The 17,565-nt window shown below is 36.2% G+C and overlaps 1 protein-coding gene and 1 long non-coding RNA gene across 3 annotated transcripts in view; one reads left to right on the top strand and one right to left on the bottom strand.

The window, feature by feature from the left end:
- The window catches only part of LOC149731726 (uncharacterized), a 46,937-nt gene that overhangs the window by 26,001 nt on the left and 3,371 nt on the right, over window positions 1–17,565 (bottom strand). The window lies entirely within an intron of this gene.
- Window positions 498–17,160, top strand: LOC149731728 (GTPase-activating protein and VPS9 domain-containing protein 1-like). 2 transcript variants are annotated; one of them, XM_089884225.1, is made up of 34 exons: window positions 498–1,143; window positions 1,441–1,561; window positions 2,447–2,556; window positions 2,906–3,055; window positions 3,404–3,498; window positions 3,821–3,890; window positions 4,317–4,430; window positions 5,060–5,210; window positions 5,703–5,857; window positions 6,137–6,208; window positions 6,489–6,644; window positions 6,778–6,901; window positions 7,072–7,200; window positions 7,492–7,554; window positions 7,740–7,852; window positions 8,339–8,471; window positions 8,810–8,961; window positions 9,342–9,436; window positions 9,862–10,104; window positions 10,438–10,600; window positions 10,896–11,016; window positions 11,241–11,981; window positions 12,046–12,123; window positions 12,349–12,467; window positions 12,840–12,984; window positions 13,208–13,245; window positions 13,442–13,572; window positions 13,782–14,114; window positions 14,468–14,612; window positions 14,876–15,009; window positions 15,235–15,407; window positions 15,699–15,813; window positions 16,096–16,366; window positions 16,791–17,160. In XM_089884225.1, the coding sequence occupies exons 1-34, from the start codon at window positions 1,078–1,080 to the stop codon at window positions 16,929–16,931; spliced, it is 5,160 nt and encodes a 1,719-aa protein (XP_089740351.1). In that variant the 5' UTR covers window positions 498–1,077; the 3' UTR covers window positions 16,932–17,160. The 2 variants fall into 2 exon arrangements, with proteins under 2 accessions (XP_089740351.1, XP_089740352.1); XM_089884226.1 differs by lacking the exon at window positions 7,492–7,554.

The following is a 17,565-nucleotide window of genomic DNA, read 5'->3' as shown; positions in this document are numbered from 1 at the left end:
TGTGGTATATGGGACGCGTAACATTAGTGATCATATGCCATTAATTTCGTATCGGTAGTATAATGGCACCGGTGTCGCGGAAATCTGGTTCCCCTAGAAATCTGGTTCCCACAGGCTACTTATAACTTACTTTATGAGGAATCTAGAACTCTTCTTTCCGACTAAAAGTAATAGTTGTTAGATGCGACATACTTCGTAAGTTTATGTTTAAGGATTTATTTTTTTATTAAAAGTTTATGCTGTATTTCAACTTAAATTAAACATTATAAGTTATGACGTATAACCAGTGACCACTACCGTTAACACGTCATCAACAACGAAAAAGGGCGACAAAACCTACATTTTTACAATAAATAGAACAAACTATATAAAAATATGATTATATGATTCGTTCGGAACCAGGTTTAAAGATTTCTGATAAAAGTGTACCGTGTCTACGCATGCGCAGTAGCCAATGGGAACCAAATTTCTGGGGAACCAGATTTCCGCGACACCGGTGCTCTTACACCGAGTGCAAGAGTGCTGGGTTCAGCACTTTCTAGAATCTAGATGTTTTAGCGTTGCCATATTTAGACATACTAGAAAGTAATCTTGTAAAAATATATTTTATTTATTTCCAAGACGGCACATTCGTATGTTTGATGTATTCGTAAATGAAAACAATTTTTAAACACATTTTGATAAATTTGTATGACGCTTGTGAAAAAGTGATCATAAAACGGACGCGAAATAGTTTGGGAATCTCCCATCCCTTGTTTTATATCCATTGACCTAACAGTACCAGGTCGTGATGTCTGAGTGAATGTTCACATGGGCAATAGTGGGAAAGCAGTTACCAGCAGCGCACATAGAAGTAGTGTACATAAATTATTGATCTAATTCTAAAAGAACGGCGTAGCAGTTGCTCTATGCTTTTGTTTATTCAGTAATCTGTGCACAATTTAAACGCGCATAATACAAGTTCAAATGACAAAATGTTTTTGTTGTTATTTAGCTGGTGACCGTAAGGCAATTTTCCTTTAACTGGCGCATATTTAACAAACTATTTCGTAGCGTGTATGAAACGTTAACAGCAATATGACAAGTTTAATGGAATTAATAAGACGACTGCATGAAGAACGACTGTTTATTAAATCTGAGCAGGTTTGAAATTTGATTTTTTAAAATAATAAAACCAATGTATTAAGGAATATAGCCTCCTTTTGTATTGAAGAATATGGCCTTTTACTGCCAAAGACTGACAACTGTAACTATATAGGTGGTCTAAATTGTCTGCAATACATTACAAAATAATTTAAAAAAATAATCCTCAAAGTTACATACGTGGTAACTCGTTAGCTTGCACTAGGTGTATAGAACAGAACAAACGTATTATATAGATTGCCGTTACCTCAAGAATAAAATATTACATTCATTCATACAAGTTTTGTTTCATTGTAGGATGCAGTTTGGAAACTAAATGATGAAGTTCGATCACGTGTGGAAGCATTATCGCATACATACTGGGTAACGAGGCAACATTACTTGAATCTAAGCCGCTTAATTGTCAACAGTTCACAAGGTGCGTTAGTTGTACAACATGTACAATATTTTGCTGTTAATTCCCATCTCTGTTTTCAGAAAGATAAAGGACACTTGTTTTATTAAATCTGATTTTCCTTATAAGAAAAGAAAATTTTAAAAAAATATGTTATGCAAGTCGAGTGCGTGTATTTTTTTCTTGATTTTCTGTAAAAGAAAAGGTGTCTTGTTTAATGTAAATTATACATTGAAAAAATTCGAATCTAGTATTTTTGACTGCAAAAATGTAAGCTTAATCATCATGTGTATTTGCCCCTGATTTTAACATTGGAGGTATAACACTATACCAAGTTTTCCAACATTGTATTATAATTAATCAACCATATTCCCTAACTGGTGCAGGAAGTTGTACTTGTATTGTGTTGTAATCAATGCCTAGGAAATTCCCAAACTTATATTGCTGACACTATGTTTCTGTATTTAGCACATTTCTTTATACTGCTGTAAATAGTTTAAAGTTTAACACATTCTTAATCAGGTAATGGAATACACGTAAAACATAATGTTGAATATTAGGATCAAAACAAATAGGCATGTCATTTATTGGAAATAATTAAACATAAATGGCTTGTTGTTTGTCCGCTTCGTGTTGCCACCAAGCTTCTTTTGACCAATTAAATGTAAATATAACATATTTTAATTGGAAATGTGGTTTAACAACTGTTGTTTTTTTCGCTGTATCCTGTTTTTTTGTTTTAACTATTCTTTGATCTTTGCTACAACAATCAGAGAGAAAATAACAGTAATTGTTATTTGTAGGTAAGAGTTATTCATAGTTGGCCTCTGTATTCTATATTTTATATAGCATTTTTCTGTAATAGTTGTATACCATCAATCACACTAATAATAATATTGTTTCCATCAGAAACACCAGCTTTATGCAATCGCCGATCAAAACAGTTGGACAACATTGAGTTTGTTGATGGATATAAAGAACTTGGTTACCAGGAGTCCATGTACTCACAGTTTATTGAAGTAGGTTGTTTGGTAATGCTAAATACATATTTGGTATCCCAGGAATTCCAGTATATTAAAATCCTTGAATAATCTACTGTTGTGGCACTATATCTTTAGAGCCTCTGCTTCACACCTTAAACATGTAATTACTGTTTACTGTTATGTATCTATACAAACTAAAAGAGCCAAATATATTGCATTTTCCACATTAATCAAGGAGGTTCCCTATGTTTAACAACTGTGAGTGTAACTACATTTTATCGTCACCCCAGATTTTACAAAAAAAAGACTGTTGCCTATGAAGTATGCACTCCACTATACTAGTGATGCAGTTTTGTCCTTTAAGTATTTTGTTATTTCTTTCTAGGCCTTTATTAACAATCCCACATTCGCCGCTGCATGTTTGGCTTATGGAGATAAACTTGGGTTAGATTCCACATCTGATGTAGCCAGGACCATGGTTATGGGATGCTATGGTAATAATATGGTTGCAGATGATCACAGGCAACTACTTGAGGTAAGAATACACATAGGGATTCAATTGATGAATAAATGTTACTTGTTTATCTTTGCCCGCTCGGGAAAATAACAGTCGTTATAACGTGGGTGTTCTGACATATTGAACACAAAATAAGGACTGAAAAACGTTTTTTTTTTAAATAAAGAAACATTTAAAAATTTTATTGTTTTTAAACTTTTGTTGCAAGAAATATTTTAAAATGAATCTGTTGGAATTTACACTTGTTTTGCCTTATAAAAAATAGAAGGATGGTAATTTGTAACCGTAAATATAAATCAAATATTTCCCTGTCAATAGATATATGAATTATTTAACCTAAGATGCGTTTCTTTCTTTTCTCCCCAGTTGATTGAAACATTGATGTTGCTACAACTTGCCACTATTGAACAACCAAGCAGATTGCTGCAAAAAGGAACATCAGCTTTCTGCACAGTGTTCAAGTAATTTTACCTTAAATATCAATGTTTATATATAGTATATATATATATGTACCCATGTCTTTCAATTGTCAAATAACTAATATATATTTTTTCTATTCTTTATGAATGAAGAACCTGGGATTTAGTTCAGATATGGCCCATTACCCAAACACTCAGGCTACCCCTCAGTGACAGAACAACAATGGTGTCTGCTCTGAGTTACTACGTTGGAGTAATGTTGCTTTCTTGCCCAAGGACACATATGCCTATCAGTATTCAGATCAGTAGTCATTGGCAAATAATTTATTTGATTAATATTTATTTAGCTTTTTTTTCTTCTTAGACTTTTTGCTGAATCCTTATGGTCAGGAAAACTGTTTCTTATGTCTGCGTTACACCAACCAATAATGGAGGTAATTGTGAATATAATACTGTAAACACAATGAATGAGTGGATATACACATTATTGATGTAGCTTTCCTTAAAACCAATGCAGGCTTAAGGTCTGCTGTTTTGATGATATTCAAAACCTAATTATTCTGAAAATTGTCCACAATTGCTTTAATTAGTTTCATGCTTGTTCTTACTCAATGTTCAATTACTAAATGTGAGGTGATAAGTGCTTTTAATTAGTGAAGATTTGAATAGCACACCTTGCAAATGATGCAGTATCCAATCCAATATTTTAGTGATACATCAACGATAAAACAATAAACCAATATATGACATATATCCATAGATAAGAGGGGCAGGCCTATAGTGGCATGTATCAGACCTTATTGAAAACGTGCTAGGATTAGCCTTGATGTACCCAAATTTAAAACCAAACTTACTTTTAGATCATTATGGATCACGAACTATTCCTTGAAACAAACCCACAAAAAGTTCTGGCCCGACTCAGCTCCAACGAGATTGCTAAAAGGTTTGGGAGCCAAGATACCCCTGCGTTTCAGGTAACTAGTTATTTAATGCTGTGTTATTCATTATGTATTGTTAATAGAAGTGCCAGGCTTTAACATCTGGTAAGGTCCATGCCGTCGCACCCTGGGTGTTGGGGTAATGGGGCAACTGTGGCTTAAATCCCTGGGCTTTAAGTAATGGATCAATTCTAGCCTAAATCCCTGGGTGTTGGGGTAATGGGATAACTGTTAAATTCCAGGTCCCATGGCTAGAACCTTACCAATGTATAACAAGAATAGAATTGTATCTATTCTATGTATCTATTCTATAAGTTATAAGGTCTTACAGCAGGGAATGTCTGGATGCCTAGGATGTAGGCTTTGGTCTATTACCATCTGTAATATTTTAAGGCTAGTAGTAAAATTGTGTAATGTGTTTTAATTGTCAATCAATCAATGTTTCTGTAGCGTGACTAGAATGTTGTATCTATATATGGTCCATAGTAACTTCTTTTGGTGATTATATCTTGAATGCCTGTCCGCGTTGTCACACAGTAGTTAGTGGGCCTGCCTTTAACCCAGAGGTTATGGGTTCAAGGCTCATTGCTGCTAATATTGTGGGTGTTTTTGTCCAAGCGAGGATAACACATTAGTGTTACATTCAATTTTGTTTTCGAAATCAGGAAAAACTGAAGCAGCATGTTGAACGAACAGAGCAAGCATTGATTGACATTTGTTCTTCATTTGTTGATAGTTTGTTACAAACTATGACGTGCTTCCCACAAAGCCTGAGGTGGATTATATCGAGGGCGTTTCATATTGTGAAAGACGCAGGTCACCACTTGTTTAATTATTCATGAAATACTTTTAATTGCTTTCATTCCTAAGCTGCAATTACAGCCGGCTATTTTTAATTGTTTAATGGTTTAGGGTTTCAATTAGTTAAAAGTTTAAGTGTGTGGACTGCCTTGTATTAGATTTTAGTACAATTTATTATGAATGTCACATTTTTCTTTATAATATGCAATTTTTTGTTGATAACTTTATAGTATTTTTTTGGTAAAGTAATGAAATTGTTGTGGTATTCTGTTGTAACTGTTGGCACCAAACCTGGCTTAGTGGGGTGGAATTTTCTGCTCTGTATTAAATAGTAAATTTAAAATATGTTTAATAGAAACATGTATCTAACTATCCCTGCCTTCCTGCATTTTATTAAGTTTGTCGCTTACGGCTGTAAATGTGGTTTAAGTGGTTATGTGCTTCTGGTTTTCATGCTCATGTTTTTCTTATGTTATAGTTGTAAGTTATAACCACCCACTCCCACAGGTGTTGTATCAGAATCTGAAGCAAGATCATTAAGCGCTGATTTTCTTCTCCATCAGTTTGTTTGCCCAGCTATTGTTAACCCTGAATTATACGGGGTAACGGGGGATGTTCCACTAAGTGATCTAACAAGGTTTAACCTAATGCAAGTTGCTCAGGTAAGTAGATATACTCATATTGTATCTTATATTATGGCGTATGGGGAATAAAATATATTGATTTAATGGGAAACATTTTTTAATCAAGAAAAAAAGATGGTTCAGTTTTAAACTGAAATGTTTGAAAATGAAGGCTATTGTAAAATGTATATATATATGGGCGGTAATGTTTGTAATGAAACTGACCAGAAACTCTGCGTTTAATGCATCAAAATATGGGTTAACCCACCCAAGAAATTTGATTTGTCCAAACTCTGCATAATATAATAATATCCATAGGTATTACAAGTGATGGCACACTGGAATGAAACTTCCCAACAAAATGATTCGTTTTACTCAAAGCTAGACAAGGTAACTTTCCAATAATTAGTTTAAAATCACTTCATTGTTTCTTGTGGTTATATGTTGTTGGTGCTAATCAATACATTGACTCAAACAAAGTTTTCGCACTTTGTTAATCAGTGAACATTTCAACCAATAAGTTAAATTTGTTTTGTTCTCCCCTGTGGTTTAAAAAGGTTTGCCGCTTGTTTACCATCTATGCCAGAAACACATTTGTTATAACGACCGTCGTTGCCCCCCCATGTAAGAATAAACAAGTTGCATTTATTCATATATACATTCCATCCAGGGCCCAATGAGAAGGTTAATAGATGTTGTGATTAGCCCAAGCAACCAAGATTCAACGCCTGACAATATAGTTAGTCAACACACTCACACTAATCGATCGGTATTCATCACAATTAAACAACTGGTGCAACTTATACGTTTCCTTAATGATCTGCAGGTAAGAAACACAAACTTTAACATCATAATATCTACTATGTCATGTATCTAACATATCTATGTTATTGATTATAATAGGAAAAAATAAATGCATTTTGTACAAAACGTAAACATCTTTGATTTATTTTCCTCAGAAATCTGACGTACGAGGCGTGGACCAATCAACCCTTGCCGAGATCTTGAATCATCTCCCCGACAATCCACCTGCAAGTGTTGTGAAGGAGATGCAAAGTAATGTCCAACCACCTGACGATAATGGTACGTTAATAGATTACTAAAACATATAATATCGCGCTTGTTTTAACTTAAAATTAAATCTGTAATACGTTGTTTAATTTAAAATCAAGTCAGTAATATAGATAAATTATTAAATTAAAATTTCCATCTTCTTACTTGTAACCCCTTTAATAATCACAACTATTCCATAGCTGCATCTCGTGGCAATGGTAATTCTGGTTATCTTACACCATCTGGGGGATCAGCTGGTGACTTACAAGGCATGAATAACTCAGGGAATCTCACTCCAGCTAAAAAGATATTTTCAAAAAGTACAAAAAGTATGTGATAACTTGATTCTAAAATATTTGGTCTTTTTTATGTTAAAATCTTTTGTTGAAGTTACTTTAAAGCAAGCATGTTGTTGTTCACAGTTAATACGGTCATAGGCCCCAAACTTTTTAAAACGCAGGGGAGACTGATTAATACAGCGCAGAATATTCTAGGATAAGCCTGCCTACCCTGTCACCCCAGGTTTGGCGCCTATTATTAAAAAAGTGCATATATAACATACTACGTCTAATACATCATATCATCATATTGAATGCTTTATGTGCTAACACATTAAACAGTAAAGAATCGATCACCAAAACGAGATGAAAGTTTAGAAGTGAATGAAGATATTGCAGCCGGAGGTAGACGGTGCTTGTTTATCTAACCATCATGTTAATTTTTACCATATGGTCTTTTAGTTGTATTTGGCATGCATGTTTGTTTATATATATGAAATGGTAAAATTAGTCCACTTAATTTTATCGGTAACTGCCCCAATTATTTGTTATATTTTATAAAACAATGATCACCAAATAAAATTCATTAGATGTTTCTTCTAATGGTAACAACACCCAACCTGATACTATGGATCTTGTATTAGTGATGTCACTTAGTAATAGTGGACCTGATCAACAACCTGGGACTCTGGCCGAAGCTGAGGTAATGTTTACCTTTATGTTCATCAAGTGTATTTAAAAATAGACTAGGTCTATGCTATGTTTAACTACCATATCCTATATTTAAGTGTGTGTTTGTAAACTTTGTATACTGCTATATAAAGATGAGGTCCTGAAGTCTGCCATAGCATGGTACCTAAGATTTAGGCCAGAGTTGTCACATTATCCCAGAAGGCCCAGAACCTAGTCTAAGTTTAACTTGATGTTAATCAATTCTAATAAGTGATTGTCTTGGTATACACTATGTTGAACCCCAAAGTTGTTACAAGGCACTAAATATCTTTTACAGCTGTGTTTTACAATATTGATAGTTGGTTTATACTATACCTCATTTTAAATTAAAGTTCCACCATAAACCCGTATACTCCCTTTTAATATTTTATATTCGTAGGTATTAGAGCTACAAATATTTCATACACAATGTTTTATGTTTTAAAGTATTTCTCCAAAAACTGTTTCGTACATGCAGGTATTAGAACTACAAGCCACCCAAACCCTCCCACCCAATGTATCAACCATTGAAGCTGCTTCATTGGACGATGCTTCACTAACTGAGGCTGACGGGCTGGAAAAAAGGTCGCGATTCTCACTTTATTCTGGAGGTTGGTAGCATTCGGGTCTTGTTATTTATCCCAGTGGTCTGTAGTTGTAATAACTTTAGGTTTAAGCCTGTATCAGTTTAATTTAGGGACATTAACCATCATTTTAAAATAACATTCGAGTATCTTGTCCAAGGCCACACACAACCACTACTGTAACAGCATCAAGCCCTGAACCGTTACCTCGTAAAAGAATTGCTAACCACTTTAAGATAGGCCTCTTTAGCACATAATATTAAACCTTGATTGTGTTTTAAACAATTAACAACGGTCTATGGGCGTCATTACTACCAAATAGGACAAGAAAATGGAATGAAAAAATGTCCCATTTAATTTTCCAGGCTCGGACCTTAGTGAGGTTGGTGAGGAGCTTCCAACTGAGGATGGAATCTCCAGGACTTCCGGATCATCTTCCATTGATCTTGATCAGCAGGAGGAAGCAGCTGTGGATGATACAAGCAGCTTCCATGCTATTAGCTCGCATGGAAACCAGGTTGGTATTTATATACCTTACATACTATATTTGTACCAAAGCATAAATGGATATTACAGTTGTGGGACAACCGTGCTGAAATGCATTAGTTAAATGGAAAATATTTATAGACAAATTAGAACAGATATTACATAGGCTACATAGGTGTTTTAACTAAAGATTCTTCAAGATATTATTTTATACTATTTTTATACTTTATTTTATACTATTTTTATATGGTATGTATAATCTATTTTCTTGGCAAGCCAAGGTATTGAAGGCGTTGGATCATTACTTTAAATAACCAACACACATGCTCATAGGCTTAGTAGAATTCAGAAACTTTCACTGCTTATAATTATGACATCATAATGGAATCATACTCACCTTTATGACAATAGGATGATGATGATGACGGTGGTGACCAGGAGAGCGTAACGCACGCAAACAACGACGAAGCTTTAAAAGCTTTAAGGAGAAAACTACCAACCTCACGGTAACTAACTCAGTGTTAGGAATAACCATGCAAGTGTAGTTTATGTTGACCATTGTATGTATGTATACTGATGTGCTCTAAACTTTAGATGTAACCAACTATAACAATGGTAACGGGTAAATAACTTAATGTTTAAGAGAGAATCATGAAAATGTATTGATGTGCTTCAATTTGGTGTCATGGCTAAGTGTCATTGTCTGGTTTGGCTTACAACATAAAAGAAAGTTTTGTTGCTTAATAGGTGTGTGTTTCTATAGGCAAGACACTTAAATTCTTTAACCGAGTGGTGACTAATGGGTTGACCAAATTGTTAACCATACAGGATAGCAATCAACCAGCCATTATAGTAATTATAAATATATTAAGTACATATCTGTATAATTAATGAAAATCCATGTCTTGTATCGACATCTTCTTGTTTATAGTGAGAGCATCGAAGACAAAATGCGAAAGTTCGAAATCCGACAAGAACTTGGGGTTCGTTTCGCGGACCCGGGTGTAACTGACCCACGAAGGGATGAACCAGGGAACCAACCCGCCCCCGTGGATGCACGCAGCGACACATGGAGCATGGATGTTTATGCTTCGGACTCTGAAGCTCCTGCTGAACAGGATTCGCAGTCGGAAAGATTGGATGAAATATCAGAGGATCCTCCTGGAAGGTTGAGGTGGGTTGGCTGTTTATTAGGGTTGTGTGTTGCTGCTGATATTCTATATGGGGGAGGTCCTACAGGGTGGCATGATGGGGGAGCTAAGATGTAGGATCTCAGTTTATTGGTTGCTTTACTTAACCCTGCTGTTTTATGAATAAATGTAGACAACTTACTTATCCTCATAGGGCTGAAAAGTAACAGTCTTATAACACAGGTGTTCTATACCTCGTGCCTGCTTAGTGCTTACTAATTACCACAAATGTAACTTATCGTATGCTGAGTTTAATCCTAAATTACTTTATAAGCCTCAGATTCTATCTGTACCAACCCATAATAATAACTTTACAGACCAAGCAACAACGGGAGCATCAGTTCCTTCCTTGCTCTCGCTCGTGACGAAGATTCAAGGAGTGATGTATGGAGTGTGGAGGTGCTGCCTAGCGACAGTGAACCTCCGGACATTAGATCTGAGGATCGGCTGCAGGAGCTTGAATCGGAGACGGGGACTGCTGTGAGTAATGTTTGTTCGTGGTGTGTTAGGAAGAAAAATGTCCTGTGTGACGTCCTGCGGCATGGCAAGTAATTGTATCTGGGTTTAGGCTAGAGTTGGCTCATTAACCCAATACCCAGGGTGCTACATCCTATTAGGGATCTCTGGGTTTGAACAATGTCTGTTAAGAGTCTTTCATAAGGACACTACTACAAGAATACATCAGGACTTGATTCCAATTATTATTTATCCAAAGTTTTGTTCCATTTTATATGTAATATCATGTGTTTGTGTCTGAAAGAGAAATTATTTCCAGGCATCTGAAGATGTGATGGAAGACAACAGGTCACGTGCGAGCACCCCAGGATTAAGCGCGGCATCGGGGTTTAGTGGAGTATCGGGTCTAAGTCTTGTATCTGATAATATTCAAGCTAAAGGTGAATCATGTTTTCCCATCTGCAGTTTTATACTGTTGGTATACCCTATAGCACTTAGCTTATATGATAGATATACATATTTTATCTTCATACAGATTACCAGCAAGTAATGAACAGTGTAGTCATAACAATCGTATATATAAGTTGAATTCATTTAGTTGTTCATTCATATTCAAATTAACTAATCATTAGTTTCAAACAAATTTTTTCACATTAAATCGCAGCAAGTGACGAGCAATGGAGTCATTATGATCGTAGTTATGGAAAATGTCCTTCCAGTATTAGTCCCGATGCTGATGACCTGATTAATAGAGGAGGGGGGTCTGGGGAAAGCAGTCACACAGGGGGAGGGGGAAGTTCTAACAGTAGTGAGCCTGATCGTGCTGTGCCGTCATCATCCAGTGCTTCCGCATCACCAAGGTTGGCTGCCAACCAATCTCCTTTATTGATGTCCTCGCGAGCAGATGGCAACATCCGGACTTCCGCATCGTTTGATGCGAAAAGAGGAGTAGAGAAGAGCGTGGCGTGGAACATTCCGAAGCAAGAGGACGCTCCGGATGGCGGGAGTTCTCCAATGGACTTCGAACACATCAATACCATCAAGAGGAGTCCTTACAAGAAGTCTAGTAAAGATTCTCGGGATAATGCATCTTTCACCCCACCACCGAGGCCCCCACCCCCACAACATAAAAACAACCCCACTCCCACCCAACCCTTCACCCCTGAAGTATTACCCCAACCCCCTCCCATGCAAACCAGCAAGATAGTAGCATGGGATGAAACACCAGATAATAAACCAACGGACAAACCTCTACAAACTGTCAATCATAACCAGGACTCTCCCTTTGTAGTGGTTAACACACACCCCACTCATGATGATGTGCTAAGTACATTTGATCCACTAAGCAAGAATAATTCAGCCATTCCTAAAATTAACATGGATTCTTCACAAAACCAAACAGAAGGTAAACTTACATATATGTTACACATTGCTTACAAATTAGACATGTAATTAATTTGTGTTTTTAGAGCAAGAAAAAGTCCCAGAGATAAAACCATCAGATACAGGAGCTCCTACAACTGATATGCTTGTTAGTGTCAATACAGGTATATACAAGTATATTTTTGCAATATATATAACAACTGTATAAAATTGTATCTATAATGTTTTAGTTTAATTAGATTTTATATGTTTGGGAAAACATACATTATTTACCTAATGGTCACCCAAGTTCCAATACCATCATAAAGAAATACAGTAAGGATAAGCTGCTATGAAAACGTAACAGGCAAAAATTAAGTTCCATTATCTCATTATAATACCACAAATAGCAAACAACCAAAGCACCTCCGCACCTCTTGCCACGAAACCAGAAGAAGGTAACAATGAAAATAAACCACATAAGAATAACTTACCACAAGGTGCAAGGCCCAAGGAACCAAATGTACAGGTGAAGGTTTATATTTGTTTGTTCATTGTTTTATCATTCTATTGTATGTTGGTAAGGACTTTGTCATGCACCCAGGATTAGGCCAAAGTTGGCCCATTACCCCAACACCCAGACTGCTTTCATACATCTAAATAGAAAACTCCATGTGCGATTATTGTGTTATGTCATGGATAGGAGGATATGATTATGTGTCTTTGTAAATATTTGTTTACTACCAAATGGGACAAGAAAACAGAATGAAAGCATATCTCCTCTTTCTCCAACTTACTATATAGAATGAATAAATGGTAAAAACATGGACCATCCTAACCTACTTACAATATTACCCAAAGAATACACTTACCGTATATTAATAACCATACAACACATCAGGATGGTAGGAACAAACCACTGGATCGCAAGAAATCTTGGTGGAAAACGAACCGATTTCCGAGCTTTGCGAAACGCAAGGGTGGGTTACCAAGGTTAAATGGGGGGTATGATGGGACGGCATCGTCAAGCTTTTATAATGCAGGGTGTAAGTATTATATGGTGATGTGGTTATAAGTATTTTTTATATAGGTGTGGTTATATAGGTGGTTTAAGTAAGTTGTAGCAGGTTATCATTGTGCGGGTTTAAAGCTGCTTAACAACAAGTTCTAAACTACAATAGGTTCTTTCAATTGACCAATTCTGTGTAGGAGCCCACATAAAAAGTTTGATGCCTTTTTTATGTTTATATTTACCCCTTTTGTTTTCAGCTTCACTGGAAAAAGAAATTCAACTGAATGATTCTGAAGTAAGTTGAACACCAAAGTAGTTGTGATAATTCTACCCTTACTAATAAATGTGGGGATAATACCTGTAACTAAACACCTATTAGCCGAAAATGTATTTGAACAGATCTTAATCAACAAAATAACAACATGTAAATAAACAACAATATTGTAAGTAAATGGTACAGAAGCTAAACCTCAATTATGTTTCCTTTACAGTTAAGCTCCCCTGGTGAAGACATCTTACAGAAGTATCGACAGAAAGTATCGAACCAACAGAATGAGAATGGAGCAGGGGAGCCTGGGTTGGATCCTGGTATCTACTCAGGGGAATCACCTGACCACCAAAAGTAAGTTTGTATCATTCTATAAAGAGAAACAAAAATTGTCTAAAACTTGGGTTGTTTTGGGTTAATTCATTAATTTTCTCAACAATATTATTTATAATTGTATAATATAAAAATGTACTTTGTTTTTTTATCTAACTTAGTAATAATTTTTATAAAAAAAGTTTTTTTAATATAATTCTCTATAAGAGGTTCTTTATATATCTCCCCAGTATAAGCGGATCCACAGCAACTGATGTTCAATCCCCACTAAGTGACGATACTGTGACAACTGCAACCCGTGGCGCGTCATCCAATTCCTCATACCACGGCACGTGGCATGGGACACATGACATTAAATCTCGTGCCACGCCGGCTACATGTCCCATGGCTAAGGGAGAATCGAAAGAAGACACGAAGAGAAAGCTAAGGAAAGCTCTCTCCTTGACCGAACCACCCCCTGAGCCCCCGTCCCCCGCCCTACTTCTACTTGGGGTGATGTCTCCCAACTCATCTGATGCTTTATTTGTGGAGAAAAGAGGGGGGAGGAAAAACGATCGGACAAAGTTTGTGGCGTGTTTGCTTTGTATGGATAAATACCTCTGGAGATTGTATGGATAAATACCTCTTTGTATGGATAAATACCTCTGGAGAATGTTTTACTTAAACATGCATACATAGGTGTTAATGTAATTGGAAACCCTGGCCTAAATCCTAGTACCCATGGCATTTCTTACTGTAGGACCTTAACCATATATTCTAAAATGTGCATATACTATGTTGAGGTAATGGGCCAAGTCCGGTCTAAATCTCACACACACAAGGATTCACACAAATTAAATAGAAAGACCACTATGTTTGTTTTTTTAGCATAAAATGTAACAACAATTTTTTTTATACGTAATCCCCCCCCTTGCAGTCAGAAAGATCACTTGATGTCTTTTCTCCGTGGAGCGCATGCTGAAGCCCTCATGCTCCACGATAGATCAAGGATCGCTCATCTCGATGAAGTGTTAAGGAGCATCTCCCAACTTGATGATGCGGGATGCAGGGCCATCCTCCAGGTGATGAGGATCAACCCTAATCTTTAAATTTGTAGTTGACAGAGTTTTTTGGGCAGAATTGAATTTCTTTTTTAACAGAATTATTGTTTTTAGTTTCAACTTTTAACACAAAGAGTTTTTTTTTTAACTTTTTGTATACTTTTTTTACATCTATTGGATATGATTGTCTTTTTTGGCACGTATGTTGAAAAGCCAAGACCTTATAAAACCTATCAAAACTTAAGGTTTTGATCATATTCAACGTAACAATATATCACCTACAGAGCATGTGGAATGATTGCAACCACCGTTCATCATACGCAGCTTATTTAATACGAGCACGACAACATCTGTTATCGACGTCATCGTATCTACAACACATGACTACGTGTGCCGAGATGGATAAAACAATTTGCAGGTTAATTATAATATATTGTTGTTGCCAGGTAAATTACAAGTGTGGTGAGATAATCTGGTTATTTTCTTATTTGCAATCTTTAACCTTAAACCGATAACCCAGGAGGTTCTCACAATATGTTTATACCTTCCTTAAAGGGATTAAGCTTGTTTATATATCTTTACTATTGCAAGCCAATTACTATGTCCTATACAAATCTCTCTTAACTTTTAACCGATAACCCAGGAAATTCTTCACCTCCCAATGCGTTCGTATCTTCCTCAAAGAGAAGGAAAAAGTGGTTTGGGACTTTAGGAATAGTTTCATGAGGTTAGGAGCATCAGATGAGAAGGTATCACTTGTTGGTTCGTTTCTATCGTGGATCAACTCAAGGATGGGAGAGGATCGGATATGGGAAGGTGGGGGTCGGTGGATGGGTTACATAGTGTGTGTTAACATGCATGAACAACAGAAGGGATTGTCTGAAGTGTAGAGGGGGAGGAGGGGTTGTTCAATAAAATATTTTGTGAAATAAACCACTGTTGAGCAACAGTAAATAAGTCCAGAGAAATTCCTGGACATATATATTCCTAAATACAACTTTTGTTTTGTATGCATGGCCTAAATCAACTTGGAAACCCAAGCTTTTACAACTTTAACACATTTATTTTTGCTCCTAATATATTGAACGATATTCCACACCTCCCCAGGCGCAAGTGACGAGCAAATGCTTGAAGCTGAAAGTTGTGTTGAACGCATCATCTTCACTTACATAGATAAACACGCCATGTTTCCTAATGGAGATGGAGACTTACTTAGAGATCAGTATGTGGGATTGTAACTTATAAGTGGCAACCTAGCAATCTAACAAGTTGTCATGCTGGTTGTCCTATACAGAGTTTAATTTGAGGCCTTTTCGTCCCAAGTTAAAACAAAGACAAAAATACAAATAAAATTTAGCTTAAAATAGAATTTTCTAATTCGGTTGTATTAGTTTTTTTTCTTTACCAATTTAAACACATGTATATCTGTGTAAAAAAGTAACGCATCGCTCAGAAAAAAAAGTTTCCTGCAATCCTAATTTTAATATTTCCAATATCCCTACAGGCTGTTCCATCAACATATTTCACGGCTCTCAGCTGTTCTAACACCTCTCCATCCCTCCCTGCAAGTTCGACGCAAATATCTCAAAGAGAGTCCGTGGTTATCTGCACAAAGAGAAGCGAGGATGTTATCTGCTCATAGATCTCCTCGTGGGAAGCTGGATGCTGCTCTCCGATGTTGCAGAGCGGTGATGCATCTTCTTAAACTTGCAGATGAAAGTGAAGCTCCCGGTGCCGATGATTTCACTCCAGTGCTTGTGTTTGTATTGATCAAGGTGTGTTGTATATGAGTGCATGTAGTTTATTTGCTGTTTCCTACACGTTGTACCACGGCCCACCAGAGATCTCTAGTAGGACGTAGTTGTACCCGTTTACACGTTACCTTGTATTTAGCTTATGTATTCTCGCGTGGCGGGCAGAGACAGTCATTATAACATGTGTTCTGTTACATACACCTCGCGCCTGCTTACGAGTTGCATTATTCATTTAAATAACCAGCGATCAATTTCTGGTATCTCAACTTATTTTTTTGTTTTACCCAAATATGAACTTTATTTATTAAGAACTTTGAGCAACAAAAGGGTTTGGCTTGTTGTAATTTTATATTTTGAACCTTATAAATCTAGGTCTTAAAATACAACCTAGCATATCATACTCCAACATGTTTAGTCTTAATATCTTAACTCTTTACTTTAACAGGCAAACCCAGCCCATCTACTTTCAACAGTTCAATATGTTACCAGTTTCGTGGGCGATCAACTAACGGGCGAGGAGTCTTACTGGTGGATGCAATTCACGGCCGCTACTGAGTTCATTAAAACTATCGACGAAAGGAAATAAACTCCGAATTTAAAAAAAATCTATTTTTATTTTTTTCAAAATTTTTAAATCATTTCTATTTTTGTTGTAATTTGTTACTGAAACGGTCAAATCGAAATAAATTGAAACTCCATCGGTGCTGGTGAAGCATGCACCTTAACGTTGCACTTTATAATAAACTACGACTACCAACATATATTTTACTCTTCTTCGTATCGTGCGTACTCAATACAATTTGTTTCATCAAAAATTGTGATTTCATTTACTTTTAACCATGCCGAAAAAAAGCAGTTGAGTAAATGTAGTAGGGTGGGGGAAGATGGGACATCTTTTCAATCTATTTTCTCGGCAGTAAACAAATAACATTCAAAAAATTGTAAAACTGTATCGTCGCAACTTCTATAAACCGTTGTTAATTGTTTAAAATATGATCAGGATATTTGAGGCTAAAGATGTCCCGTCTTCCCCCACCCTACTATATATTTATTTATCCCCGCGTGGCGGTGCAACGACAGTCGTAATAAAAAGGTTGTTCTGTTTCATTAAACCTTGTTCCCTCTTTACAAGTTACCATATTCATTCGAATGGCCGGCTAACGAAATTAGGGTATAGTAGTTGTCGGGTAAGATGGGACACGCTGCGTTCTCTTTTCTTG

This window comes from Ciona robusta, chromosome 9 (genome assembly GCF_009617815.1).
Source record: "Ciona robusta chromosome 9, ASM961781v2".
NCBI lineage: Eukaryota > Metazoa > Chordata > Ascidiacea > Phlebobranchia > Cionidae > Ciona > Ciona robusta.
This window is presented reverse-complemented; position numbering and strand designations above follow the sequence as displayed.